Here is a 27356-nt window from a genome sequence, read left to right as displayed (position 1 = left end):
AGGCCCTCAAAAATTATTTCTTAGATGAATGAGTAAATAAATTTTCTCTTTGTATCTCTAGCACCTGACATATAATAGCCCTGTTATATGTATATAATATGTGATATATATTCTTATAATTGAATAAACTAGTACAATTTCGACCTGATTCTCTTTGTTAGAATAATAGGGTCCTATCAAGGTTGTCTATCCCAACACCCTACCCAGGGCGGTAATCGCTCCCTCTCCTGCATTTCTGACTCCCAGACTTTACTCGAACACCGTGAGGGGCAGCTCACCAATTCACAAGGTGGTCTGCTGTAGCCTCACACCACAATCGCGTTTCCAGAGCTCCACTGAGCGTAGCTGAACCTGCTCCGCTAAGCGCCAGCCCCCTGCGTGCGGAGAGCTTGCCTGTCTCACACAGAGCCCGGCACAGAGCGGGTGCACCGACCCACTGTTGTTGGAGGAGTGAGTAAACCCATACGTTCTGGAGGAAAAAGCTAAGGAAGAATGTTCTAATTTTAATTTTCTTACTTTGCGGTTGGTGCTAATTTGGATGTGGCAGTCATAAAAAGTGCACGTTTTAAATTAGCTTGTGTGTTTGTGGAACTGGGGGATTTTATACATGTCGTGTCAAGCACTGCAGGACTCTTGAGTGCCCTGAGGGGACACAGGGGGAGCAGAGCCAGTGACTGGTGTAGCAGGGGGTGCTGGCTGTTTGTGAGCCCGGCTTGAGGCCTGTGGGTCTTCCCGGCAGCGTGCATTCCCACGCCCGAGGCATCAGCCTGGAAAACGCACATTTCTCCATGGAGTCGGTTGTTTAAATCCTTCAGTGGCTTTCCATTATCTACCCCAGGGTAAAATGCACACTTAGCCCAGTATGCAGGGCCTCTGGCAGCCCGACCTCTGTTCCTCCGACCCCCTCGTCATCGGTGCTGAGGGCCAGCACCCAAGCCTTGTGTCTCCTGTGGTCACCGTCCCCCACTCCTGCCCGCCTCTGCTCCCCCTCCTCTCTGTATGAAGTGCCCTCCTTCCCAGCCCCTCTGGCCCACACAGCCGCCAAACGCTGTTGTCGATCCATGATGGGAACGCAAGTGACTCTCTTCTCCAATCATCTTTCATAAGGCGTCTGAGACTCTGCCCCGCCCTGTCGTCGCATGTTTCACCTTGAATTGCAGTTTATATGCCTCATCTCCCACTCCTCTCCCGAGCATTTTGAGGTGTAGCCATATTTTACTCATCCTCCTGCGGTGCCTAATAATAATGAAAAGAGGGATCGCTTCCATTTGTGTGTCTGTGCTCCAGGCAGCATGCTAGAGGCCTTGCATACCTTCTCTCAGATCTTCAAAGGAACCTCGCAAGGTTAGTGTTTTTAATGCCGTTTTATAGATGAGGAAGCGGAGGCTCAGGGGAGTGAAATGGCTCAGCTAGGGCACCGAGCTGCTAAATGTCAGTCCCACTTCAATCCCAGGTCTGCCCGGAAGGAAAATGCACGTCCGCTCCTCTGCTGGTCAGTGGCTTCAAAGACGTTCCTCGTGAAGAAAGTACCTTACTTACAGCATGGAATCGTATTTCTTATAGTCTTCCCTTTTACATGTCTCTAAGTGTAACAATTATTAGAGATCTTTACTGAGAAAATGTTTATTTGCTGTATGAGGTTCACACACACACACACACACACACACACACACACACACACACACACACACACACACACACACACACACGATAGGTGACTAACTGATGCTGTAACTTTTAGAAAGCTGAGCACCAGACTGGGTCATTCAACTCCGTCTACTTAGGATTCAGCTCAGGGAACAAATGATTTTTGTGACATCAATGCACAATCTGTGTGTTTTTTTCCCCTACAATAGACAAGCAGAATTTTTTTAAGTGTCTTAAAGCCCCAGATTTACTTAGCATTTCCATCTGACTTCAGTAGCTTATCATGAACTGATTGGTGATATTTCATTGTATCCCAAATGTGAAGAGAATGCTTCATTTCATGGAGATATAGTAGTAAAATCCCTATCTATTCCCCTGGTGATATCAAAGTAGGGTGAATAGCTATTAAAAGGAGGTGGAAGTCTTAGTACTGCTTTGTTTTAAGCATAAGAATATTTCTCATACATTAACAGAATCATTTATGATTTCCATATGTTTTTGGTTTTTTTATTTAATGATGGTATGTTTGCTAAAATAAATTTCCAGTTATTCTCAGAGAAAATCTTTTGTACAGATCTGTGCTACTTGAGAAATGTGTTTTGAGGCAACACTTTTATTTATAATTTTATGAGAGAGGAGAGTATGGCAGTGGTTGGGTTTACCCGATGCCAAAGGACAAGGTAAAAAAGACTACATTTCAATGCAGTTTTTTAAACATAAAATCACTTAGTTAAAATAGCAGCCTTTGGGGGAGAGTTTTCCCGTCCCCCAGACATCCTAGTCTGGTGTGCGTGCCACCGATAAACAAAACCAAGAAAACAAGCGACAGTTGCATATTTGTAAGACATAAATTATGCATCACTGACTTGCCAGCTCTTGCCTTTTTACTTAAAAAAAAAAAAAAAAAAAAGTCGTGCTCCCTGTGTAATTTTGGCTCATTTCCAGAGTGTGTATTCCTTACTGCTTAGCTGCGACACCAGACCCCCTTGCTGTTTGAATTTACGCAACAGTGCATACCCAGAGCTCCTCCATAAATAGCCTGTTCTCCCCACGCTCGAGGCAGAAACAACCACAGGAAATCTGGGAATGTGCAGCTAGCCCCGCTTAATTGATCTCAGCCTGCAGGGCCAGCAGGAGAGCACGCGTGTACACAGCCTCCGCTCCTGGCCCTGCAGCACTGTTTACCTAAGGGGCAAAGAAGTGTGCGTGCAGGAGACACCATGTTGCTGCTACAGCCTTGGCAACAGCACTAGCTGAGCTTTTGGGTTTTTGTTTACAGTCTGGAGAGCCATACTCCTTTAAGGAAACACAAACTCCTTTTCCCTCCTTCCTGTCCCCAGTCAGTAATCATCCAGACCGTCAGCTGCCAGCAGTTATCAGGAAGAACAGCCCTCGGAAAACATCTTGTCTTTCTTCCAGAAGCAAAGTTAAAGGAGCGCAGATGGATGGTCGCTTTTGGCATGCAAGTGGCCAGCTAGCATCCAGGGGGCATCAAGCTCTGACTTCGGTTTCCGTGCCGGGGACATCAGCAGCTGTGGCTTGGGAGGAGGTTTCACCCAGCAGGAGTGGCATCGCTGCGGACGTTTGGGGGTTTTGATGAGCAGTGGAGATTTGGGGACGTTGTGCTGTCATTGCAGGACCCCACCATGAAGATCCAGGAACATCCCAGCGTACCTGACAGCAAGCTGCAGAGGACCCCCAGTGCTGATGACCAGCAAGAGAGCTTTGTCTCCGGAGCGCCTGAGCTGGACCTGACTGCGTTGTGTGATGAGAAGAGCTGGGAAGGTAAGGTCGTCTGATGTTTGGATGATTTAATGTTGGAGAAGCATATGTACGTTAGCAGAAAGGAGAAGCATGTTGGATGTGTGGGTGAGAGCGAGAGCTATGTGTGCAGCAGTAAACCACATTTCTAAATGACTGAAAATCCTTCCCCTGACATAGGAATGTGTCACGTTCACTGTTGCCAAGACTCACTGCAATCTATGAAAGAAAATGTGCTTATCCTTTATTATAGTGTCACCTTGCAGTCCTTTTTTTTTTTTTTCTTTTCATTTTGACTCTCCAGGGGTGCTGATGTGTGAGTGCCTTTTTCCCTCTGGAGTACCAAGCTGAGTAATAGGGAACTGGTGTACCTTTCGGATTTGCTGTCAGTGTAACTGCTTCCCCCTGCTACATGCCCACCGTCCACCTCCTTCGTTAAGTCTCCTCCCCATTTTTCGAGATTATTTTGATTTGCTTTGATTCTATGTTTGTTTTTATGGATAGAATTTTTAAATCCAGGTTAGCAAACATAAGGAATTTGCTTATCAAGAAAGCACTGAATAAAAGCGCTTCTTCTTGAAAGCCTGTAATACATTGCTTTAGATTGGTTTTCCTACAGATTTTTGACAGAAACGTTAGAAATTTACTTCTGCAGAAGAAGAGGGTATCCTCATCTTGTCAAAAGTGTATTTCAGGGAGGATCCTGCAGCAGTTCTGTCAAGCTGCTGTTCTTCCATTTTCCATGTGTCTGCTTCCAAACATATCAGTGTGTGTCCCAAAATAAGTGCCCATCTGCCTCTAGGCCGTATGTGTGTTTGAAGGCTACAGAGAGGGAGAAATTGTGCTCCTGAGTTCAGAACAGCAGCCTGATTTAACACAATGACTTAGCAGAGAATTACAACTATTAAAAAAATCAGTCTTTTTCAAAAGCACCTGAGTTTCTTGTCTTCTGCCCACCCCTTTTTAACCAAAAAGTATTCATTATGTTAATGATCTTAGATGAAGGACCAAAAGATGATCTAAAAAGATCACAAGGTGAAAAATAGTAGCACCCATTATGCTCCTTGCATCCAGGGCTTTAGGGAAACAAAATGAAACTGTTTTTTATTCTAATTTTCCCTTTTTGCAATCTAAGAAACATGTTCTAGTTCTTTTTGTTGTTGTTGTTTTGTTTTGTTTTCCCCATGTAATTAAGCAGTGGATCTGAGATTTTGTCAGATCTTCCCAGCTCATAATATGTCCACTGGGGGAAGAATTCAGGGTTTTTTGTTTTGTTTTTAAGTGATACATTCCTGGCTAGCGTTTGTTGTTGTTCTTTTGTGTACTTTGAAATAATCAGGTGTGCTTTTAATTCATACATTAAAAACAACCTTACCACCCCACCAAAAAGTCCCATGGTAGCCACTGTCACCCAGATAAAACAAAAACAGTAGCCAAAATAAATGCTATATTTGGGTTTCAAGAATATGGTCTCCTCATATCATTAACATACAGCTCTAGATAAAAGCTAGGATTTTTGGTCAGAATTCAAATTGGCCATATTATCTTGATGATTTATTGAGGAAAGGGGAAGGTAGGTTCTTCCTCCTCCTACTGAAGTGGACTCAGGTGTTGGATTATTTTTACTTTGGTTAATCATAAATTTATAGTCTCTTCCAGCACACTTAAAGAGGCTGAATATAAAGCTGAAAAATCTCTCCAGAGTGGTTGAAAGCTAACTTACTGTTTCCTTAAAACTATTTCATCACTTAATGTAAAGAACTTTCTGCCAGATAAAAAATAATATGAAGGGACTAACATTTTATTATATTTTGTATTGGAAAACTAGATGGAATTTTTAAAGCTTATGGCGAGAAAGAAATACATTTTACTGTGCTTGGGAATGTGAATTGTGTTATCCATGTAATTTATGAAATGAGTTGTTTTAACTTTTTTTTTTTTTTTTTTTTTTTGCCGATTACTGCATTTGTCATTGAACTTGCATATCTCAGAAATCTACGTGGATTCATTTCAAGGCTGTTTAGATCATTTGGTTACTGCTTTCAGTATACTTATATATTTATTTATTTATTTTAAATGTCCACTTTACATTATAGCAGTAATATAGCTGTAAGTATAGTCAAAATGAAGGAATTTTTGCCTAAAGCGTGGCTAAGATGAGAGCAGTCATTTCAGTCACTAAAATATCACCTTTTTCTATAGCTTCGGTAAGAAACAAGATGGTAGCTTTCCAGTAAGGAATTCACTCTGCACTAATTTAAACTGTGAATGTGAAACCAGTGCAACAAAATATATAAACAAAAGTAGTCGTTACCGAAACCATACGAGCCAGTATCCATCGATAGGTCTCCGTCACTAGTCTCCAGACCACCACGTAGTGTCACGCCCTCTTTTTGGTTTGCGTATTCTCCATCCGCAAGCCATCGTTCATTCTCATTCACAGAACATCAGGTGAGACAGTACTTAATGAGCAGCCTGCTGGTACTTCTCTCTGCCGCGTATGCTTCCACGTGGGAATGATGTTCTCTGGCTTCTGGGGCGTATGGTATCAGGGAAATAAAAAGAAAAATGAAACTGACAATAGGTTCCATAGGCTGCATAGAGTGGAACCCTCTCAAGGTGAATGTAGGATCACGGTCTAGTTGTGCCTGTTGACAGATAAATAATACACGCTTGATCTTTTTTTTTTCCTCTGCGTGTAGCTATGTATTAGGGCACATTATTTGATCTGTCCACATGACGGCAACATCATAATCACTATTACTAGGGTTTCCACTCTCCAAAACTAAATGCATACACAAATCAAATGAACTAGTCTTCGTTATTTAAAGTCCTTGGAAGTTACATAATTAGAATGTTCCTTATCAGCCGATTCATGTTGATTTGGGGATGCCCCTTGTGGAAGTCCTGAGATGTAAACACTTGGTTACTCTTATTAGATTTGTCCTGGTGAAATCAAGTTTTTTTTTTTAAAGGATTTTCTTTTTTATTTATTTATTTATTTATTTTTTGGCTGTGTTGGGTCTTCGGTTCGTGCGAGGGCTTTCTCCAGTTGCGGCAAGCGGGGGCCACTCTTCATCGCGGTGCGGGGACCGCTCTTCATCGCGGTGCGCGGGCCTTTCTCCATCGCGGCCCCTCCCATTGCGGGGCACAGGCTCCAGACGCGCAGGCTCAGCAATTGTGGCTCACGGGCCCAGCTGCTCCATGGCATGTGGGATCTTCCCAGACCAGGGCTCGAACCCGTGTCCCCTGCATTAGCAGGCAGATTCTCAACCACTGCGCCACCAGGGAAGCCCGTGAAATCAAGTTTTAAAGAACATTTTTTAAAGGACATAGAATACTTCAGCTATCTTATTCATCACTTACTGCTTATCAAAAATAACTGTAGAAAGGAAATTCTCTAAAAAAAAAAATGATAGAGAACCAAGGGATCTTAAAGATCTTACAATTGAGCCCTCCCATTATACAGCTAAGAAAGCTGAGGCCAAAAGAGGCAAAATGATGATTCAAGATCACTAAGTCTCCTGACTTCCACCCGGATGCCTCTTTCTAAGCAGTGCCAGTTCAGCATCGCGGCAGGCAGCGGACCATGAGGTGAAGAGGCAGACACACCCAGAGTTCACGTCCCGGCTCTACCACTTAGCCAGCTTTGTGGACAAGGTAGTCAGCACGTCTCAGTTTTGGCCTCAGCTTCCCCATCTGGTAATAGGTGACACAGTACGTAATAACGTGTAGTCACTATAGTAGTATCTACTTAGTATGTTTTTGCAGGATTAAATGAGCTAACATAGGCAGAGTACTTAGCACAGTCACTTGATGGGCACTGAGTGAGTGTTCGTTGCTGTTGTCGTTTTGTTTGTTTTAACTTTTTATTTTCTATTGGAGTGTAGCCGATTAACAATGTTGTGATAGTTTCAGGTGCACAGCAAAGGGACTCAGCCATACATATACACGTATCCATTCTCCCCCTAACTCGCCTCCCATCCAGGCTGCCACGTAACATGAAGCAGAGTTCCCCGTGCTGTACAGTAGGTCCTTGTTGGTTATCCATTTTAAATATAGCAGTGTGTACATGTCAATCCCAAACTCCCTAACTATCTCTTCCCCCCAGTAACCATAAGTTTGTTCTCTAAGTCTGTGAGTCTGTTTCTGTTTCATAAATAAGTTCATTTGTATCATTTCTTTTTAGATTCCGCATATGAGGGATGTCACACAATGTTTCTCTTTCTCTGTCTGACCTACTTCACTCAGTAGGACAAACATGCACCCCAGTGTTCACTGCAGCACTGTTTACAATAGCCAAGACATGGAAGCCACCTAAATGTTCATCGACAGAGAAATGGAAAAAGAAGATGTGGTACATATATACACTGGAATATTACTCAGCCATTAAAAAGAATAAAATAATGCCATTTGCAGAACATGGATGGACCTAGTTGATGTTATTTTGGATTGATGGCTACTAAGTTTCCCTCTAACTCTGATAGTTCGGGAGACTATTGGAACAATGTAATAGGACAGCCATTGTTCTAAGATTAAATTTTGGAATTCTAAGGAAAATTTTATGAAAGGATCCCCCCAGGGAAGACCCCCCACCAGTGGGGCTTCCATGGTTCTGTATCTGGGATGTGCAGGGACTTCCAATACTGCTGAGTGGCCTTCTGGGAAGACAGTGCGACATCATGACAAGTAGGAATGACTCTAAACAGCATATACATAGGTGGTAATGAGACATGGAAGACATCAGCTCCCTTAATTCTGTGCAAATTTCTTAGAGAGAAATCATCAGCAGTCAGTTTTCTTTGTGTAGTAAATGGGTCCAGCCCTCTAAGCAGAGAGGAGCTATATGTCCCAATGATCACATTAGCATCAGTCAGAGTCCTATTCCCTCTTCCTGCAGTGAATCTCCTTTATTTCCATGTGCGCTGTAGTGTGTCTGAACTGGAACTCCCCCAGGATCTCTTCTTTTTTATTACTTAGGTAGCAAGCATACAGCTTTTATCTGTGTTATTTCTGACCTGCTGTGATGTCAGCTAACCTGGGCGGATTAATTTTTAATAGACGTGCTATACTTAAGTCCAGAGTTCTTTGTGACCAGACACATGGCTAAAATCAAAACCACCGTACCCAGGGAATTCTGGTCCAGATATGAAAACACTTTTGTTTTATGTGGTCCTTTAAGATGAAAATCCAGTTTGAAGCCTCAACTCTTTTCTGTTTCCCTTTGAATAATTGTCTTGCAATATCCTTGTCTGTTTCATTGCTCTAGAATTACTGATTAAAATATAAAATATTTCCCAAGCCCTCAGTTGGGATTGGTCAGTGAACACAGTCTCAAACTGGCTCTCTAAGCAGGTAGGTAATGAATAGGACATACTATCACGGACTACAGTGTTGTTCTCGGTTTGTTCTTGTTATTCTACTTGAGTGCCAACTATCAAAACATGAGATAGCCTTATATTCTTAGATCACTTCAAACTAAAACAGAGGAATAGTTGGTCTTACTGATTCTTTAGTTATATTGAACTATGTATTACATGTAATTATATAACTCTTTTGAATAGGAGCCTTAAATTATAAGATTGTATAGAATTAAAGAAAGAGAGAAAAAGGAGAGAAATAATATAAGCATTTCATGTTGCATAGGTGAGAAACTTCTGTTCTGTCTGCAGCTAGTGATGAAACATGTCTTTATTTTGTTAAGGTTGAAATTCTTTTTTTTCTTTAGCATCTTTATTGGAGTATAATTGCTTTACAATGGTGTGTTAGTTTCTGCTTTATAACAAAGTGAATCACCTATATATATACATATATCCCGTCTCCCTCCCACCCTCCCTATCCCATCCCTCTAGGTGGTCACAAAGCACCGAGCTGATCTCCCTGTGCTATGCGGCTACTTCCCACTAGCTATCTATTTTACATTTGGTAGTGTATATATGTCCATGCCACTCTCTCACTTCGTCCCAGCTTATAAGGTTGAAATTCTTAATGGTCTTACATTTCTCATTTTTAAATAAGTGAATTTCCTAGAGATTATCATACCAAGTGAACTAAGTCAGACAGAGAAAGACAAATGTCATATGATACCACTAATATGTGGAATCTAGAAAAATGATACAAATGAACTTATTTACAAAACAGAAATAGACTCACAGACATAGAAAACAACCTTATGGTTACCAAAGGGGAAAGGGGATGGGGAGGGATAAATTAGGAGTTTGGGATTAACAGATACAAACTACTGTATATAAAATAGGTAAACAATTGTAAATCAATTATACTTCTATAAAGATGTTAAATAATAATAATAATAAACAAATAAATGAATAAATGAGTAAATAAATAAAATAGATAAACAGCTAGGACCTTCTGTATAGCACAGGAAACTATATTCAGTATCTTATAATAATCTATAATGGAAAAGAATCTGAAAAAGAATATACGTGTGTGTGTGTGTGTGTGTGTGTGTGTGTATATATATGTATACATATATATATCTGAATCACCTTGCTGTACACCTGAAATTAACACAACATTGTAAACCAACTATACTTCAATTAAAAAATAAACAGAATCATACAGTAAAAAGTAAAAATTTAAAAAGTGAATTCAAGAGACAGTGTCACCCATAAGCTAGAATTTCTTTAGCCATGTACTTTATATACACCACTGGTGACACTAGGCAAATGACACATTTTGTCTTCTTGTCAGTGAAGCGATGGGTCAAGAATGGCACTCCAGAAGACAGCTGTGTTAACAAAAAGGCAATCCTGAGGGATGGCCCCACGTTAGTCACAAAGCATCAAACAAGCACATGATTAGTATTTTGTAGTTAACTCAGGATCACTGTATATTTTTTTACTGGAGACATGTTTGGTTAATGGTCACAAACACATACTGTTTTTGCAAAAATTTTGGTGCCCGGAGACCACATAGTTCAAGCTCAAAGCAAAGATTAGTTGTAATATTTTTTAAGAGTTGTGTCTGCTAGATTCAGACAGATTCAAGGGCTTCAGGACCTAAAGTAACACCTTTTCAAACTGAGTTTTGATGAGGAGAAATGTCAAAGTAGCCAGCACGCCCAGCCAATATCAACATCAGACTTTGTTTCGCCGATGCCCTCCGTCCTCACCAGCCACCGAGCCCTTCCCCCAGCGGTTTTGCTCCTTTGCCGCTTGGCACTGAGGTGATTACCTGCTGCTTTACCGTTCAAGCCATCTTAACCCTTTCCCTGTCCTGGTTCCACTGACTTTAGTCCTTATAGAACATTCCTCCTGTCTTATGAAATATCATGAAACAGACGATGTCATCTAGTCAGTTTAATAGTTCCATTTTCTGCAGCTTTATACTACATTTTTGTTATTTTTCTAGGAATTGCTTTCCACTCACCTTCTCCTTCCCTCGTACCCCCTCACCTCTCAATCCATTTTCACTCTTTCCTGTTGGCAGTTCCGGAGCTGCTCGTATCTGAGCTCTGCCACTCAGGGGGAGCCCGCCAACAGCGTCAGTACAAACAGTGAAACAACTCCTGTTAGTCTCCGGCTGTAGCCATGCCTATCTACCAGCGTATTCTCTGCCACTCTTTAAGACTCGATAGGCAAGACTCTGTCTTTAACATGCTTTCATTTTTCAAAGTATTTATAGTATCATCTGTGTTACCCGATAACTTGGTTGTCTTTAAATTTTGAGAACCTGTGGGCCTCCTTCCACATGAGGTTCATTTTTTTTAATTAATGTGCCTAACTCTCCTACTGTACTGTGGGGTTTTTAAATCTTTTTAAGACAGTCATCCTTGTCCTTGAAGCACCTGGCACATTCTGAATTGAAGCACTGTCCTGGAGGGTAGGAGACTGAGTGTCTAGACCCAACTCTTGTCATTGATTAGGTATTTGCTCTGGAATTCTTTGGGTTTCAGTGTCCTTATCTGTAATCTGTTGGACTGAATCAGTAGTTCTCAAACCTGACTGCATTTTGGAAGACTTGGGAGGCTTTTTAGAGAGTGTGTGTTTACGTGTGTTTGTGTGTGTGTGTCTCACACATATGTGGACCCTCACCTAAAAATTCTGCTTAATTGGGTGATGTGAGGACCTGTACGTTAGGAGTTATTTATGTTTCTCTCTGTGACCCTAATGTGCAGCCAGGTTTGAAAAGTCACCAGGTTAGATGACGTATGAAGTTTCAACCAGCTTTAATGTTCCGTGATTACAGTATGATCTTTTGAAGTAAAATACTGAGTAAGCACTTGTTTAAGATAATTTTGTAGATTTTAGAAATACTTTGATAGCTGAAGGAGCAGTTGTTCCATGATTCAAACTGTGGGAATCCCAGAATTTAAGATCATGGCCAAATTCCAGCCTTGTGTAAATCACAATATCCACAAGTGTATTTAAAGCGTAATCTTTTTTTGTTTTTTTAATGAAGAGAGTATTACAAATGAAATACCCTACATCATCTGAGATCTATCCTTAAAATATGTCAGATAGGATTTTTTTTTAATTTATTTATTTATTTTTATTTATGGCTGTGTTGGGTCTTCGTTTCTGTGCAAGGGCTTTCTCTAGTTGCGGCAAGTGGGGGCCATTCTTCATCGCGGTGCGCGGGCCTCTCACTGTCACGGCCTCTCTTGTTGCGGAGCACAGGCTCCAGACGCGCAGGCTCAGCAGTTGTGGCTCACGGGCCTAGTCGCTCCGCGGCTTGTGGGATCTTCCCAGACCAGGGCTCGAACCGGTGTCCCCTGCATTGGCAGGCAGATTCTCAACCACTGAGCCACCAGGGAAGCCCCAGATAGGATTTTTTTAATGAGGAAAGAAATACATTGAGGTGGGTCTTGCAGTGAAAGGAAATAAATATCATCCTATTCCCTCCCAAAATGACAAATCAGGATTTTGTGCTAAGTCTGTTTTTTTTTTCAAGGTTGTCTAAAATAATTCATACTGATTTGTCCTTTGTAAGGCATTCTTTTTTTCTTTATTGACTAATTTTATGCATGTATCTTACTTTAACTGGAGTCTTAAGTAGCCTCTAAAGTTTCAAGTACAGAACATGTATTTTAAACATGCTAAATCCTAACATGCTAAGCAGAAGCACACAAAACAGCTTATTGAATGACCTCAACGGAGGGCGTAAACTCCTAAACCGATGGGGTCTCACAAGGTTAATGTGATTCCTTAGTGGTTTCAGTGAGGGATGTCCAGCCATGAGGCCAAACCCCTCCCTCCCAGGCACATGTGAGTTTCTCTTCCGTAACACCCTCAGATGGAGAAGTTATCATCAGTGATCTGTGGGGAAAGTTGGAAGCACACACTGTTCCTCAGGGCAGCCCTAGCACATTCTCCTTTGAAGGCAAGTGAGGATGGAGACAGAGGGTAGATGATGGCTGTCAGTTAGATTTGCCAGTTCCGGTCAGGGCATAGTGTCCCGAGTTACAACCTTCCATCTAAAATGTGAAACTGGGAATTCCCCGGTGTCCAGTGGTTAGAACTCTGTGCTTCCACTGCAGAGGGCATGGGTTCTATCTCTGGTTAGGGAACCAAGAACCTGTAAGCCGTGCAGCGCAGCCAAACAAAAGATAAACAAATCAATAAAATGTGAAACCCTCCAGTGCCTCCCAAGTTCAGTTCCTCCTGATGCATTCAGAAAACAAGTGTGCTCTAGAGAACAATTTGTCCCTCTTACCCTTGCTCTTTTCCAGAGCCCGCCCCTGCTTTCTCCTCGTGGCAGCAGGAGAGCGTTCGTGCTGACGAAGCACGCCTCTCCCCGCAGGCAGGGCGCCTGATTCGGCAGCTCCTGGATGAGGACAGCGACCCCATGCTCTCGCCCCGCTTCTACGCTTACGGGCAGAGCAGGCAGTACCTGGACGACACGGAAGTGCCTCCTTCTCCCCCCAATTCCCATCCTTTCATGAGGTATGTTTCTTTATGTTGCACATGCGCAAAGATACCATCCCTGTAACATTCGAATGTCATAGGAATGTTGCGGATGGCTAGCAATTTTTTTAATTAAGTCGTAAGTATACGGAGGAACATATTTGAAATTCTCCCTCCTAGTGCACACGCTCTGTTGTAATTTTTCACTTGACCTGTGGCCCAACTGCAGCATCACCTGCTGACTCTCCATTAGCACCTCCTTTCCAGAGCTCTCTCGTGTTTCACTGTGAGGTCCGCTGTGCACATTTCAGTCCCGGCTTTGCCAAGCGTACAGGTGAGCTAGAGAAGATGGGACCTATTGAAAAGGCAGGACACGCAGAGCTCAAGGGCACAAAATGAATTAGCAGTCAGCTTGCTTTTATTCGAGAGGATAAACACGGTTTGGACAGTCCCCCCCCCCTGCCTTCCCCGTGCCGCATCCCTCATCGCCAGCGCCCCTCCCAGCAGGCGGTGACTGTCCCTAGGGAAGCTGACCCCGCACTGTGCCCCTCACAGGCGACGCAGCTCCTCTCTGGGCTCCTACGACGACGAGCAAGAGGACCTGACGCCTGCCCAGCTCACGCGGAGGATTCAGAGCCTTAAAAAGAAGATCCGAAAGTTTGAAGACAGGTTTGAAGAGGAGCGGAAATACAAGGTGGGTGCCTGCTCACTCCGCCGCCCCCCTTGCCGTGATGCATGGGCAACTCAGAGAAGTGATAAAGGTGAAGGGAAATTTCTAGGGAATCTCGAAACAAAAAGGCAATAAACACTGGGGGATCAACGTTGATAAACCCCAGACATCGTGTATCAGTATTTTCCGTGCACAGGTGTATCCTTACAGAGGAACTGAATGCTCTCCTCAACGTCTTGCAAATTGATCAGTGAACAGGGATGGGAAAAATCATTAAATGAAGTATTTTGTTTGCCTAAAACGTAATTCAAGATTATCTTCTGAAATTTTATTAGTACTGACCTCATTCTGCTCTCAGCTCTATCCTTAGTATTTCTCACAAGAGTGGCAAAAAAGGCATTTTTCGTGGTGGTTGTAGTGTAACATATCATATACCCCTCTGCTTTCTATCCTGTTAGCCTGACAGGTTGAACCCTACAAGGTCATGGGCCTCATAGAAGTCCATGATCATAAAAATCCAGAATTTTGCCTCTGAGGAATTCTTTGAAAGCATCAAAAATAACCAGATAGTATTAAAAAGTAAATAAACAACCAGATATAAAGAAGGATAATGGAATCCCACCTGTGATGTTGCTCTGATTAATCACGGTTCATTTATTATTCCAGTGGAACTCAACTTTTCTTTCCTGTTTAAAACAAACTGATTATCAAACTCTTCTTTTTCCTGCCCCAATTCCAAAACATTTACTCAAGGTTTCCTTTTCTCAGCCTTCCCACAGCGACAAAGCAGCCAATCCAGAGGTTCTGAAATGGACAAATGACCTTGCCAAATTCCGGAAACAACTTAAAGGTAGGTAACGTTCTAGACCTGTGGTGCGGTCTCCAGGGAAGAAGCCAGGTGCAGAAGCTGCGATCTCACCACGTGCTGAGTGCCACTCACTGCTACAGTATTCCAGGAAAGACAAGTTTCTTGAAGCTGCTTCCCAGGGCTCTAAGTATTCAGGGCACACTTTCTCCATGTCTTCCCATGGCCTCAATCACAGGGAAATCCAGATCAGCTAAGATGCAAATTCGGCAGCATTTTTTTGACTTCCCTAAATCACTAATATAAGGATGATGGTTTCAACTCGAAGTACCTGTTTAATCCAAGGCTTTATTTGCTGTGGAATTAAGACATAGAACACAGATGGATATGAGATGGATTTGGTCCCTGTCCCTCAAAGCGCTTGCTGTCTTTTAGGACACAGAGTCATATACACAATAGAATAGAATACAAAGTGAAAATAATTCCGAAATGAGGTATACACGTCATACGGAAAAAGTTGGCCAGCACTTGGGCGCTAGATCTGCAAATACCTGTAAACGCGAAGGGAATCAGTGTAGGAAGCCATCCGTCCGCCTCATTCTGAGAACAGCAAACAGGTTGGTGTGGCTAATGCATGGCTGTCAAAGAACTAAAACTTCCTCAGGAATGAGGGTTAGGAAATCATACCAGGTAATCCGGGAAGACATTATCATTTTTCTTGGGTTTAACACAATAACCCAGGGATTTCGACTAATATGATAATTAGATACTTTCTGGGGGAAAAGAAAGACAAGGCTAAGCAGTCGTTAACAGCATAGAAAAACAATCTGGGTTCAGCAGACGTCAGTTCCCATACATCTCCACCCCCAAATCTTTTCTCCTAGAGTCAAAACTGAAGATATCGGAAGAGGACCTAACCCCCAGGATACGGCAGAGAAGCAATACTCTCCCCAAGAGTTTCGGCTCCCAACTTGAGAAAGAAGACGAGAAGAAGCAAGAGCTGGTAGATAAAGCCTTAAAGCCTAGCGTCGAAGCCACGCTGGAGTCCATCCAAAGGAAGCTCCAGGAGAAGCGGGTGGAAACCAGCCGTCCTGAGGACATTAAGGTGTGATTCTGTGAAGGCCCCCAGCCGACTGCTAATCCTAAAGCATTCCGGTCAGCGTGGTAGGATGGCGGGGCATGTCCCAGGGTCCCAATGGGAAGGGTGGTAGAGCGACACCTTTTTAAACCTCCCACACTCTGAGACATCCAGAGAAGCAGATAAAACAAACTCAGAGTGTTTTAACTGTAGGTACTTCGGGTTTGGACTACAGACTGAAAGCAGGAAGCCCTGTTGTACAGATTGCAGAATGGACTTGTTTCAGTTAATAGACAGCGTGGTGGCTCTCTGAGATAGGAGGATTAGAGACAAGCCTTTGGGAATGTGCATCCTGTAACTGTAGTCATTGCCGGAGCCGGTAAGCTAAGCCCCATGTGCCTCGCAGCCTTGCTTACCTCAATGCAACGTGCCTTTGCCCACTGCACGGGAGGTAGGAGTACTCATAGGTGCCGATTCTGCTGTGCTGTGTTTCCAGCAAGACACCAGGAATAGCTGATTCCTAGCTTTGGATCGAGCTGTTGTGTAAACATCTTTCTAACCTTACCGTGGGAAATTTGTTGAACTAGATAAAGAAGTCGGGACGTTCACAAGTGTTTTCCCCTTTCTCATTTCTCTATCCTTGTGTTTATACAGGATATGACCAAAGACCAGATTGCTAATGAGAAAGTGGCCCTGCAGAAAGCTCTGTTATATTATGAAAGCATTCATGGACGGCCGGTACGTAAATGTGCGGAATTTGCTGATTGGGGTAAATTACCTGGCTTTAGAAGTGGATCTTCTGTGTTCAGTATTTTGCAGATGAGGTTCCCTGATGTTTAGATTACTCTGTATTTTCACCAGAAGTAAGCTTTCGGGAGGCTAAACCAATGATATGAGTTCCACTATCTAGCAGGTGCTAAATTTAATTAAACTCCAAAGAAAAATTAGTTTGCAGCTAAAATGTAGTCACTAGTGTCCTGTTTCGAGGGGAAAATGGTGGAGGGTGATATAAATCGGTGCGCAGCGCCCTAGAGTGGGGAGACGAGCCTGCCCGTCTGCCTGCCCCCATAAAGCTGCCATCGCCGGCTCTAGGCATTCTTATCCATAAAAGAAAGGTGCTAAACTAGAATGATCTGCCCTAAAATTCAGTTTCTCTGCAACGCCGTTTGCAACCCGTGTTTGTAGAGAAGTTCTAGCTGCCATCCAGAACCAAAAGTGTGAGGAATCCGAAATATGGCTTTGGAAGCATTTGAGGCAATTTGTTACTCAGCGAGAGCGTTGATTGAATGCTTGTTGTTAGCCCTGGGGGAGAGGGTAGCATGACGGCCTTCTGGTCTGTTCCTTAGGGAACTCGTAATCAGATCGTCTAGTCAGTGACTCTTAGTAACCTTCTGTTAAGAATGTTGTCAAGAACCCAACCAGACACGTTCTTAAGAGCAGGTGTAAGGAAGCGTGAAGTTGATGTTCACAGATGGATTTTTACACCACCAAAATGCATAGATCTCTTTTCCAGTGTCAGCCATAGCTATGTCATGGAGAGAGTCTTTTCATCAAAAAATATGCTCTTTTAGATAAAGAAACTTCGAGAATAATGCACTAGACTATCAGATCTGTGAGGGCAGGGATTCTGGGTTTTGTTTACCTAATGGTGAACCTGGCCCTCAGCAACTAGCACAAGACCTGACACAGAGCATGTGCCCAATAAACTATCTGTTGAATGATCCTCCGTGGTATTTTGGTTCTGAATTTATTAGGTTTAAATTAAAAACAAAACAAAACAAAACAAAAAACCTGGCGCTGATGATGATTGATTTTGCGGGCCTGTCCCTGCAGTGGAAAAATACTGGTGCTCTGGGATAATGGTCATGTTTCAAGCCAGGTTTTGTTTTGGATTTTTTCAAGGCGTTGAACCAAATAGTGAACGCTCTGGAGCTCTACTACATTGTGAAATTTCATCCTTCTCTTCTGGGGTATTCAGAACTTGTAGAGATGGAGCAAAACTTCTTCTAACAGAGAGGAACCCCTTCTCCACTAAAGGGCTCTCCTCCCGGCCACGAGGCAGGTCTCCATGAGGGAGGTGGGACTTATGTATCTTCCTTCTTTCCATTGTGTGGATTCAGGTTATGACGTTGACAGACTCCTTTAAAGACTTCCTTGCCTGAGGCCCGAGGTCTCTCAGCTGAATACTAGTCTTTACCTTACTGTCAGTGCAGGGGTTTGTGTGCAGTGGTACTTGTTGCTCTGAGTTGGGCACAGAGTCTCTCATTCTGCCCGGACGGTGGCAGCATGCAGGCTCTAGGATCAGCAGACCTAGATTCAAACCTCCGCCCTGCCGACTGGCTCCGTGGCTCGGCTGCTTAGGGAACTCTCAGAGCCCCAGCGTTTTGTCTTCATGATAGATGTCTGTTATAGGTTGTCATGGAGACTAAACGACATTACACACACACACACACACATTTACCTGTAGGTTGTCTGGCATTGAGGAAGTAGGGCAGAGTGGCTTTGGGGAGAGATGGGTGGGATTCCTCAGTAAATGATAGGTTTCACTTCTGGTACAATTATATGTTCTGCCTTCTGCTGTCTACTTCTTATTAAATGATTGACTCAGGAGAAATGCACATTTTTTTAGCACTCTTACCGTTAGGAATATGAACTATTAATTCGTGGTCCTTTCTTTCATCATTCTTTTAGATGAAGGAAGAACACTTCTGGGATGTGCATTCTAGCATCTCACAGGGCAGGGGACAAATGCTCTAGGAAGTTCAAGTGTCATTTATTCCTGTTCCTGAGTCGGGCTCTCTGCCTGTCTCTGGAACATGATACTCCAGCCTCCTCAGGAAAAGCAGAGTTCACTTGATATCTGGCCAGTCTGAAAATCAAAGAGTGAACTTTTCATTCTTAGATCTGTGATGTTGCCACGGACCCTGGACTTATAAATACAAAAAATACATATACTTCCAGAGCTAAACCGTCATTCCAAACCCCGAGTGTTTTAGAAAAGCAGATGCTTAGAGCCTGATGGTTTTTTTGCTGAGTCTACAGATTCTGATATAAAAGGACACTAACAGTCAAAATCACAGGCCACGTGTGCTGCTTCTGTACATGTTTTAACAAGGCTGCTTGCTCTAACGGGACACCCTCCAGACAGACCGACACATGTAAGGAAAACAAAAACACGCTCATTTACACACTGGCACATGATTCCCTATGAATTATTATCGAAGTGTGTCCTTTTCAACACTTGAGGGTCTCATCAGAAGCCCACGTCACAGAGGTACAACAGACAACTGCAGCTCCCTGTGTTACCTTCTTTACAGACCCCGATGATGGTATGGAGGGGAGAGAGTGGGCGGCTTGCCCAGAGCTTCTGGGTTCTCACTGATGTATTGTAATCTTTTGTTTCAAAAACCGGGGAACTAACAGGACCCTAAACGCACCGTGTTCAAATTTAAATGCAAATTCTAAAGCCGCATATAAATACTATCATTTGTTTATCTGCTGTTTGGAATTATTTGAGCTGATCTTTGCCCAGTCAGCCTAGCATTGTTACCTGATAGTAAAGGAGAGAGGGTCACCGTTTTCCGAATCAACGGGCCAAGAATGCAACCGTTACAAGAACCCATCTCATTTGTCTTCTCCCACTAGCGGTTTTACGACTCAGAGACACCCCTCCACACACAGATTCAGACCATTTTTTGTTTTACTAAGGAGATTTGATATATTTTTCTGAGACTTACAGAGCAACCAAATAGGGTAGTAAGAGACCAGTAGATGAAGATTTCTTTCCATCAAAAGCAAAGATTGAGTGGAAGGTGCTGCCTTCACCCGTTAGATCTTCATAGCTAGATGTTCATGCTGTCTTGACTTGGGTGTAAACGTGTATCTTAGTCTTAACCCTATTTCCACACATTGAAAGCCACTCAGAGCTGCCACTTAAATGAAAATTTAAATAAAGGCTTGAAGCAAGAAGAGGGAAAGTATATTGAAAAGACAATATACTATATGCTTGGCCTAAAGTCATTTTTAAGCAATTATGGATCATAACGATTTTCTAATTTGAATTCTGCAGTTTACCCATCAAGAAACCGAGACTCAGAGAACCTTACTGGCTCATTCAAAGGGCTATTCTTGGTTTGGAGTAGAATCCCTGAGCAGCTGGTGACTCGAGAATAAGAGATGTCAAACTTCCGAACAGTTTGCCCATGGTCCACTTAATATCAGCGGCCCTTTTTTTAACAGTTTAACCAAGGTGCTACTTTGTTTTTCTAACTCTTGGTTAGATTTTGGCTCTGCTCACAAATCCAGCACTGATAATTACATAAGACATGGCTTTATGAAGGGTGAAAGTTGTATTGACTTTTGGTATCACCAAACCTTTGGCTTCAGACATTTATCATGGAAATAATCCTGGTGTAAATCAAGTAGTATTCTTTCCATCACCTCAGACCTAAAGATCATGGATATTTTTGGTGTTTAGATACTTCCATCAAATGCCAACATTAACTTCAGTAAAATCATGATGAGTTTTGACTCTCCATAGTCAAAAACTGGATTTTATCAGATCTCTCACAGGTGATTAGTTCTGAGGGTCATTCATTTTTAAAAGGAGCAATTCATAGAAAATCTAGATATCAGCATTACAAGCCAAATGTAAGCCAGCTATCCTCTTCATCTACTCTAACTAGAAAATTTGGTTTTCGAACAAAGAGTTAGAAAGGAAATTGATTCTATCACATTTGCCATGTCTGGCTGATTTTAGCAGTAAGTTTCCTTCCAAAATCCAGAGTCTCCTTTTATAATCCAAAGATGTTTCTACAGTTGGCCCTTGAATAATTCGGGAGTTAGGCATTGTTCAACCCTCAGCGTAGTCGAAAATCTGAGTGTAACTTAGAGCCGGCCCTCTGTATCCATGGTTCCACCATATCTGAGGTTCTGAATCCATGGGTGCAACCGTGTAGTAGATCGTGTAGTAATGTAGTATTTACTATTGAAAAAAATCCGCATGTAAGTGGACCCGTGTAGTTCAAACCCGTGTTGTTCTACAGTCAGATGTAGTAATAGGATGCTAGTCTGCAATGGGGAAATGCTGGCTCCTTATTTTATTTTTCACACGTCTTTTGGGCACTAAACATCTGTTGTTTATCTTACATAATATTTCACTGCATGTCATGGGTTGACGATTAGGATGTACCTTAATCGCATCTGCAATACATTTAATGAATACATCTCGTAGTAACAGAAAAAATTATTTCGCGTGTTCCAGTACTAAATTTTGTCGTTTTACATGTGAGGTTGTACAAGTCGTTTATTTCTATTCCGCACACTTACTTGTGGCTACTGTTGAGCTTCTGTTGAAGTATAACATGAATACGGAAAAGAGCCTAAATTATAAATATATATGTTGATGAATTTTCACAAAGTAGACAAATCCACGTCACCAACATCCTGATCAAGAAATAAAATGTGGCCTGCCCTCTGGAAGCCCTTCTCATGTCCCCTTCCAGTCAATACCATGACCTTCCACCCCACGAACAAAAGCCATTCTCTTGACTTCTAACGTTATACATTTGATTTAATTATTTTTGAACTTTGTATAATTAGAACTTTACAGTATATATTCTTAGGTCTCTGGCTTGTTCTCCTTGGCTTTATTTTTTGTGAGGTTAATCCATGATATTGCATATAGCTGTGTCCATTCATGTTCATGGCTGTGTAGTATTCAATTTCGGGAACTTATTTGTTCTGTTGTTGGGCATATGGATGGTTTCCAGTTCGGGGTTCTTATAAATAGTGCTGTTATGAACATTCTTATGAATGTCTTTTGTTGAACTTAAGACCACACTTGTTTGATGTGTACTTAAGAGCGGAATTGATGAGTCATATGTTTAGCTTTAGGAGATACCGCCAAATAGTTTTCCAAAGTGTTCCACCCTTGCCAGCACTGAGAGAGAGTTCCAGTTTCTCAGCATTCTTTCCGACACTTGACACGGTCTGTCTTTCATGTCAGCCATTGTGGTAGGTATGTAGTAGTGATGCCTGTGGTTCTACCCTCACTCTTTTTTTGTATGAAATAATCCTGTGTTCCCTTCCAGCTGACAGTCATCTTTTATGAAATACCAAATTTAAAACTCCTTTTAATATGGTAGATAGTAAAAGCAAGAAAATGCCGCCTCTTGATATTTTGGTAACAGGAAGAGATAGAAAGAAGTGATTATTGTTATTGCTGATGACAAGATAAATCCTCAAGGTGTCTTTGCATAATGGCAGTATTCTATCAAGTTTATCCGAAGTTCACTTATTGTTGATCACTTTGAGAAAGGCAAATAAAAAAGGCAACAAAGGATAATCAATTCATGCATAATCTACACCTGTCGTCAAAGTTGAAGGCCCAAAAGGCCCATAAGAGAAATGGTCAAAGTGAATACTATTTGCCCTTCCTTACCTCTGTAACCCTTGCCTTATGTGTACAGTAGAAATAAAATGCAGAAGACCAACAGCAAACTTGAAACAAAGATACTTCATCTCTTGCTCCATTTAAGTAAACAAATGCATATTTATGAATTTGGCATACCTATTTATATTTGAAATATTCATTCACTCATTTTACAGATATTTATGGAATATTTTTATCATGTCAGGCACTGAAATAGTTACCAGGGGTACAAAAACACAAACTCCTGGTGTCAAGGGGCTTATAGTCTAAAGAGAAGACAGACGTGTCAACAAATAGTTACTATAGAGTATAAAAATATATCATCCATTGGGACTGCTATAATACCGTAGACTGGATGGCTTATAAAAGATAGAAATTTACAGTCCTGGAGGCTGGAAGTCCAGGATTAAGGTGCTGGTGTTTAGTGAGGGCCCACTTCCCTGTTCATAGACAGCTATCTTTTCGCTGTCCTCACATGGCAGAAGGAGTGAGGGATCTCTCTGGGGTCTCTTTTATAAGGGTACTAATCCCATTCATGAGGGCTCCATCCTTATGACCTAATCGCCTCCCAAAGGCCCCACTTCCAAACACCGTCACATTCGGGATTCCTTTTCAACGTATGCATTTGGAGTGGGGACTGAGGAGTGAGTGGGCACGAACGTTCTGTCTATAGCAAAGCATACGTGGATTACAAGGTACGCACAGGTTGCGGCAGGTGACACGAAGGAGAGAATGAGCAGGCCTCCCGGAATGGGGCATGTCGGGAGAAGCCTGCACAGGAGTGGGAGGCGGCTCTTGATCTGGAATTTGCCAAACCAAAGAGCAGTGAGGAGGCCATTCCAGGACAGAGGGAACTAGACCAGGAGGTGTGACACAACCTAGTTTCTCTCTGGAGCTTGAGTTACGAGGAGGAGGCGGAGGAGAAGGAGCAGGTCATGAAGGGCTTCAAATACTGTGCCAGGTATTTGAGCTTGATGTCTCCCCTCTGCCTGCACAGTCAGTCCTGTAAACATTTTTGAGCCCTGTGCGAGATTTTAGGGCCACAGAGATCAATCAGTCCATGTGTTCTATGGCCGTATGTTCCTTGAATACCTACTGTTTGCCAGAATTTGTCCCTAAACACACAACAATTCCAGGGGGAAGAAAGACATATTTTTTTAAAATGATTACAGAACTGCATGGTAAGTAGTATAATAGAAACACATGCTTTCTCCTTCCCTGGACCTAGAAAATAGTGAATCATCTGGCAACTCTCAACCTTCAAGAGTTTTACATAGGGAACTAATAATCAGTAGTGCTCATAGTTTTGACTGAAGAAAAGCAGTACTGCTGAGGGAGTGATTTCCAATGATCTGCAGCTGGAGTAGATATTTTAAATATTCATTGATTCATGTCATCAGTTTAATAAATTTTGCAAGAGTGGTGAGTCTTCAGTTGCATCACCTGTACTTCCTCTCGGCCCAGAGCGTGCTTGGCCAGTCTGGCCACCAGGAGCAGGCTTCTCAGCTCTTCTGTTCTTGCATTTCAGGTGAGCAAGAATGAACGTCAGGTTATGAAACCGCTGTACGACAGGTACCGCCTGGTCAAACAGATCCTGTCCCGAGCCAGCACCGTCCCCATCATTGTGAGTACACCACGGCCCGCTTGTTGATCACCTGGCTGAATGGGCCCCGGCTGTATTATTAGGGCCCTAACTTGCCTTCTCATGAAAGAATAGTCTTTCATAGTTGAACCTGCCATCAATATCCATGGCCCCTAAGCTTGAGGGATGAAGAATTTATCAGAGACTTTGGAGGCTACGTTTGCCAAAAATGAGCAAATCTGAGGCCGAGAGAAATTTTTTGTCCCTCTTGGGGATATGCCTTGGCCGTATGCTTCCATCTGACACGTGCTGAGCCGGCTTTCCCACGCTCTCCTCAGAGACGGAGCACCGAGAGGACGGGGCTGTGCGCTCCCCAGGGCCCCGCTACAAAGGGTCTTAGCGGCCTCTGTTAACAGTCTTCTCTCCCCCTCCAAGAGATGGATCAGCCCTGCCAGAATCAGATCCAGGGAGAGAGCGTCTAAGGAGCTCGGGAGAGGGACCCTCCTCTTTGTGGAGGATGTAGGAGAGCGTGAGGTGGAAGAAGAGGGAGGGCGGCCAGCAACCATGAACCGTGCGTGGCGGCCACCGCCCTTGGACTTCGCTGCTTTCGGCCTCTGAGTCGGGACTTCGTCAGGAGTAGCGAGCGGCGACTGGCCCTCGGCTCTGGGAAGCCCTTTGGGGCTCTGGCCAGCCTGCCCCGGCCCCGATCCCAGCCCCGCCGCGGGGGCGGTGCTTCTGGCCCGTCCAGCTCGTGGGGACCCTCTGCCTCTGTTTTAGCGCTCACCTCGGGGATCCTGAGGGCTCCTCTGCTGGCCTGTAGGCTTCGCAGTAAGCGGGCGCGGCCTCGCTTTTATGTTGTTGCCGAAATGCGTGTTCTTCTCAGCTGCCGCTCTTCTATTCGTCCTTTAAATCTCCTTGTTTATTTCTAGGCCCAAGATACGGTCTTCATATGTCTTTTAACAGTATATTTGTTCATATTTAATGGGGCAGGGTCCAGAGACCTCAGGCAGGTGTGTTTGAAGAAAGCTACCTTTCTAGAAGTTTTCTACAGAATAAATCAGTAAACTAACCAGCAAAAGGATTAAATCTAAGAAGTCCTTTTTATTCCCCAGTCAGGGGTCCTTAGTGTCCCTAAGTGGGGTGACTATATAGCCTCTGTTGATAACCTTTGCATCACTTGATGAGCTTACGTTATCATTAGTTGTTCCAGAAGTTATGGTGACTAGGAGGAAAGGGGGGAGGCAGGTGCTTCTCCTGAGGTTTTTTCTGCGTGTTTGGTTAACGTACTCGTGTGTCGTCCTTGCTTTCATGTGGCCTCTGTGGTTGGGGGTCGGGGAGAGCTCCGAAGTGAAGCAGCAACTTGGACAAGAACTTCAGTTGTGTCTGGTTTTCCTGGGACTTCTTGGCGGGGAGGGGTTCGAGTCTGTAGTTAAAAGGCAGAAGTAAATACTTGTGAGTCAGACGGGGATGGGGAAAGAAGTTCTCCGTGTAACCTGCCTATTAACGCCTGTCGCAGGGTTCCCCTTCCAGCAAGCGGAGAAGCCCTTTGCTGCAGCCAATTATCGAGGGTGAAACTGCTTCCTTCTTCAAGGAGATAAAGGTGAAGACCCCCAGCTGCTAACCGCTTGCTACATCTGCAGCAGTGCCTCTCCCTCCTTCCCTCTCTCCCTCTCTCCCTCTCTCCCTCCTGTGGATGGAAAGCCGCTGTGATCGGGCCCTTTGGTGATGGCTTCCTGCAGCCTTCCCTAAAAATCAGTAGCTGCCACATAGCACAGGGAGATCAGCTCGGTGCTTTGTGACCCCCCTAGAGGGGTGGAATAGGGAGGGTGGGAGGGAGACGCAAGAGGGAGGAGATATGGGGAGATATGTACATGTATAGCTGATTCATTTGTTATACAGCAGAAACTAGCACACCACTGTAAAGCAATTATACTCCAGTAAAGATGTTAAAAATAAATAAATAAATAAAATAGAACTGAATAAATATAGAAAAAAAATCAGTAGCTGCTTCTAACCAACTTTAAGCAGTCCTCTTTTATTTATGTTATAGACCAGCTGATCTCCTTAGTTTCATTTCATTCCCTCGCTATTGTGTTTTGTTTTGTTTTGTTTGTTGTTGTTTGGTTGGTTTTTACTTTGCTTGCAGGGATTTTTGTTTTGTTTTCAAAATGTTTTTTGTTTTGTTTCTTTCCCCCCATTTGAGGAATGGATTTTCTGTACTCCAAAATTTTGTTAAATTAACTCATTGGGTAACTTAAAAAAAAAATCTCATTTACTAAGTTTATAGCGAAACCAAAATTAACAAAGGCAGTGTACGCAGCACACACAAAAAATTATCATTTTATAGACAAATATCTTAGTTGTCTTTGACAGATATGTGGGTACAGTTTCATCCACTCTTCTTTCCTCTTGCCTTCCCCCTGGCACAGTTAGTCCTTGGTGCTAATTTTATAATCTGTTCTTGATCTGTGAATGTAGTGCTCTGACCAGCAGTCACTAGAACATACACTCTGATTTTTTCCACCAGTAGTAATCATGGATTTTATACAGATAACCCTTGTCCTCGGTGGCTACTTTTGCTGACATGGGAGGAACCATCTGTGCCCATAGATCTGTAGGGACCTAACTGGCCTAGACTAGGATCAGCCTCTTTCATATTTTTGTTTCTGGACAACTGAACACACTGACTGCCTTGTACAGGGCTCTAGAAATGAAAAGTCAAAGTCAATCTTTTTTAAAAATCGATGATTGTTATTTAGCAGTTAAGTCAGAAGTGGGAGTAAAACCCCAAGTGGAAGTGAGTGTTAAGAGTTTCACTTGTCATATTTCTGTGGCAACCCCAAGCCTGGGGTGTCGTTTATTTACTGTAGTTAGGAACGATTATTTCAAAATATGGGGGCCTCGTTCCCACGGAGGGACACCAGTTGAGAACTGCTCCGTTTTCTTGCCTGATTTCTCTCCACTGTAACTCAGGTAAGGAACCGGAAGCGACAAAGCCGTCTCTTCTCTTCACTCTCTTCCTTTCCTTACCTCCCAAGGGTCTTAACTACTTCATAGACCTCACTTTAAGGTGTTAGGCAGTGACTGTGCTCACTCTTCATATTGTTTAAACAGAACTTGTTTTATAAAAATGCTGTAGATGTGAAGTTTAGGCAAATATGCTAATTGTATCTTCAAACTTAGAGCTATTTTCTTACAGTAAGACTTGATGTTGATGAAAGAAGACAAATTTTATCTAGCTGGTAATTTCACACAAGAATTAAATCACCGTAATTGAAGAAATCTGGGCAAGTGTGTGCATGAAAATTAGCATATTTCTCTTAGAAGCGTGCGCTAAAACTATTCCTAGATAAAAATGTGTTCTTTAACACATCCGAAATATGACACTTGATAATTGCCTCATGAGACGAATGGAAGATACAGGAATGATGCTCTTTTTAAAAGTTGTTCCTCCAAATCTTATCCTTTAGCTTAGTTTATTTTTTTCACAATTGTGTTTTGGCCATTGCTCTTC

At 42.9% G+C, this 27356-nt stretch overlaps 1 protein-coding gene across 10 annotated transcripts in view; it reads left to right on the top strand.

Annotated features, from left to right (window-relative positions):
• The window catches only part of FAM13A (family with sequence similarity 13 member A), a 340103-nt gene that overhangs the window by 301001 nt on the left and 11746 nt on the right, over window positions 1-27356 (top strand). For 9 of the 10 annotated variants that reach the window (XR_009008361.1, XR_009008360.1, XM_057546846.1 and 6 more), the window contains 8 exons: window positions 3285-3432; window positions 13100-13313; window positions 13830-13968; window positions 14713-14794; window positions 15634-15854; window positions 16482-16565; window positions 23789-23884; window positions 25359-25442. Coding sequence is in view for 8 of the 10 variants with exons in the window: in XM_057546846.1 (XP_057402829.1) it covers window positions 3285-3432; window positions 13100-13313; window positions 13830-13968; window positions 14713-14794; window positions 15634-15854; window positions 16482-16565; window positions 23789-23884; window positions 25359-25442 (1068 nt within the window). In the remaining 2 variants the exon portion in view is untranslated. The remainder of the gene's footprint in view (window positions 1-3284; window positions 3433-13099; window positions 13314-13829; window positions 13969-14712; window positions 14795-15633; window positions 15855-16481; window positions 16566-23788; window positions 23885-25358; window positions 25443-27356) is intronic. The other variant, XM_057546845.1, reaches the window with a different exon arrangement.

This window comes from Balaenoptera acutorostrata, chromosome 5 (genome assembly GCF_949987535.1).
Source record: "Balaenoptera acutorostrata chromosome 5, mBalAcu1.1, whole genome shotgun sequence".
In the NCBI taxonomy this organism is placed as follows: Eukaryota; Metazoa; Chordata; class Mammalia; order Artiodactyla; family Balaenopteridae; genus Balaenoptera; species Balaenoptera acutorostrata.
Note: the sequence above shows the minus strand (reverse complement) of the source record. Positions and strands in the feature narration are given on the sequence as shown.